The sequence below is a fragment of the Penaeus monodon genome, chromosome 25 (genome assembly GCF_015228065.2).
Source record: "Penaeus monodon isolate SGIC_2016 chromosome 25, NSTDA_Pmon_1, whole genome shotgun sequence".
NCBI lineage: Eukaryota > Metazoa > Arthropoda > Malacostraca > Decapoda > Penaeidae > Penaeus > Penaeus monodon.
In genome coordinates this window covers 1,908,835-1,910,382 of record NC_051410.1, presented here as the reverse complement: position 1 = coordinate 1,910,382, position 1,548 = coordinate 1,908,835, and the positions used below count along the sequence as shown (strand labels likewise).

Genomic DNA, 1,548 nt, shown 5'->3' with positions numbered 1-1,548 from the left:
ACGTAAGGAAATGCAAGCCATATAACTCTATTTAACTTTGTGTAATGATTTAATCAAGATATATATACTTTCTTACTTTGCTAAGCCATAATTTGGCTCATTATGCGTGTTGGCAGAAATTTATCTGCATATCATGAGTTACACACACACTATCCTCAAGTTAGTCATATTTAACCCTCCCCCCAAAAAAATAAATATTGAATAATCATACTCGAAACTTCTCCCACGCTGAATATTAAAGACATTTCTCACCGCGTATTCCTCAATATCGAAATGTAAAAAAATATGTATATATGTATATTCACACACTCATACTGACCTCAAACAAAGAAACTCATAAATCAGGCCAGGTATTTGGCTTGGTTCCCGCCCTGGCCGCCAGGGGTCTCGCGAACTCGGGTGCTCTCAGAGTGGCGTTGGGTGCCCTTCGCCGCGCACGTGGGGAGGGAGGTGCGTCGTCCGATCATTTTCCTGGCGTTTTTGTATGAACTGGATGAAAGAGAACGTTTTGACAAGGCGAAATCGTTAAAGGAAATGATGACGTTACAACTGGACGGATGAGAACGTTTTGGGAAGGCGAAATAGTTAGCGGAAATAATATTACAACTGGACGAATGGGAACAGTTTATGTGAAGGCGATATAATGACGGAAAGGATACAGAAATAATGCCATTTCTGAAGAGTATTTTTGTACGAACTGGACGCATGAGAACGGTTTATGAAGGCGAAATGATTGGGTTTTTAAAGAAATGACATTAGTGATAATGAGATAGGCAATGATGGTTGTGAGTTTGGTGGAAGAGTTAAAATGCTATGTGGCCACGTATGGTCGTATAGTAAAATGCTTTTACGTAAAATAATTCGTGAAGTTTGTAAATTTCATGCATAGACATGACATGTAATACCATCATAGAAGCTTTCATTATTAGTGATAGTTATTCATATGAACACTTATAAACAAACTTATTGCCTACACACATGTATTTAATGTTAAAAAGACTTAAAAATACTGTGTAATTTTTGATTCCAGATGCCATAAAATGTGAAAAAAGACTTTTTAAAAAGATAATGAAAATGGGATCTTAACAAACGGGGCCGTAAAAAAAGAAACATTAAAAGGTTTTAACAGACAGACAACATGAGGAGCAATGCGGTGTTAGAGTGATGTTAAAAAAGTGATGTTTTTTAAACCATGTGCGCGGTTGTCACTCGCGATGCGGTTTTTCCTCGAAATAGACAGTAAGTATATATCTATCGGCCTATATATATTTCTTTATAGGCCTATTGTATTAGTTCAAAAAAATGTCATTAGAATCATTGTTTTTTTTTCCGCCAAGGCCTATAGAATCTTAGGAATTAGGGAAGAAATGTTGATGATTATTGTTCAAGTCTTTTGATCTTGACTCTGAGTAGGAATTGGTAAGTGTGTAGGAATCTCACTGTATGTGCCTGTTAGTATGTTTCTTTGGACGTGTATGTCACCTTTCCATGTGTGGGCGTGTTTCACTTCTCAAGCATTTACAGATTTGTTTCTCATAGATAACAACA

At 36.7% G+C, this 1,548-nt stretch overlaps 1 protein-coding gene across 1 annotated transcript in view; it reads left to right on the top strand.

Annotated features, from left to right (window-relative positions):
- Nucleotides 1–606: 606 nt before the first annotated feature.
- Nucleotides 607–1,548, top strand: part of LOC119589297 — a 19,088-nt gene continuing 18,146 nt past the window's right edge. Inside the window, exon 1 of the mRNA XM_037937920.1 lies at nucleotides 607–1,239. Coding sequence (XP_037793848.1) covers nucleotides 1,193–1,239 — 47 coding nt within the window. The 5' untranslated portion in view covers nucleotides 607–1,192. The remainder of the gene's footprint in view (nucleotides 1,240–1,548) is intronic.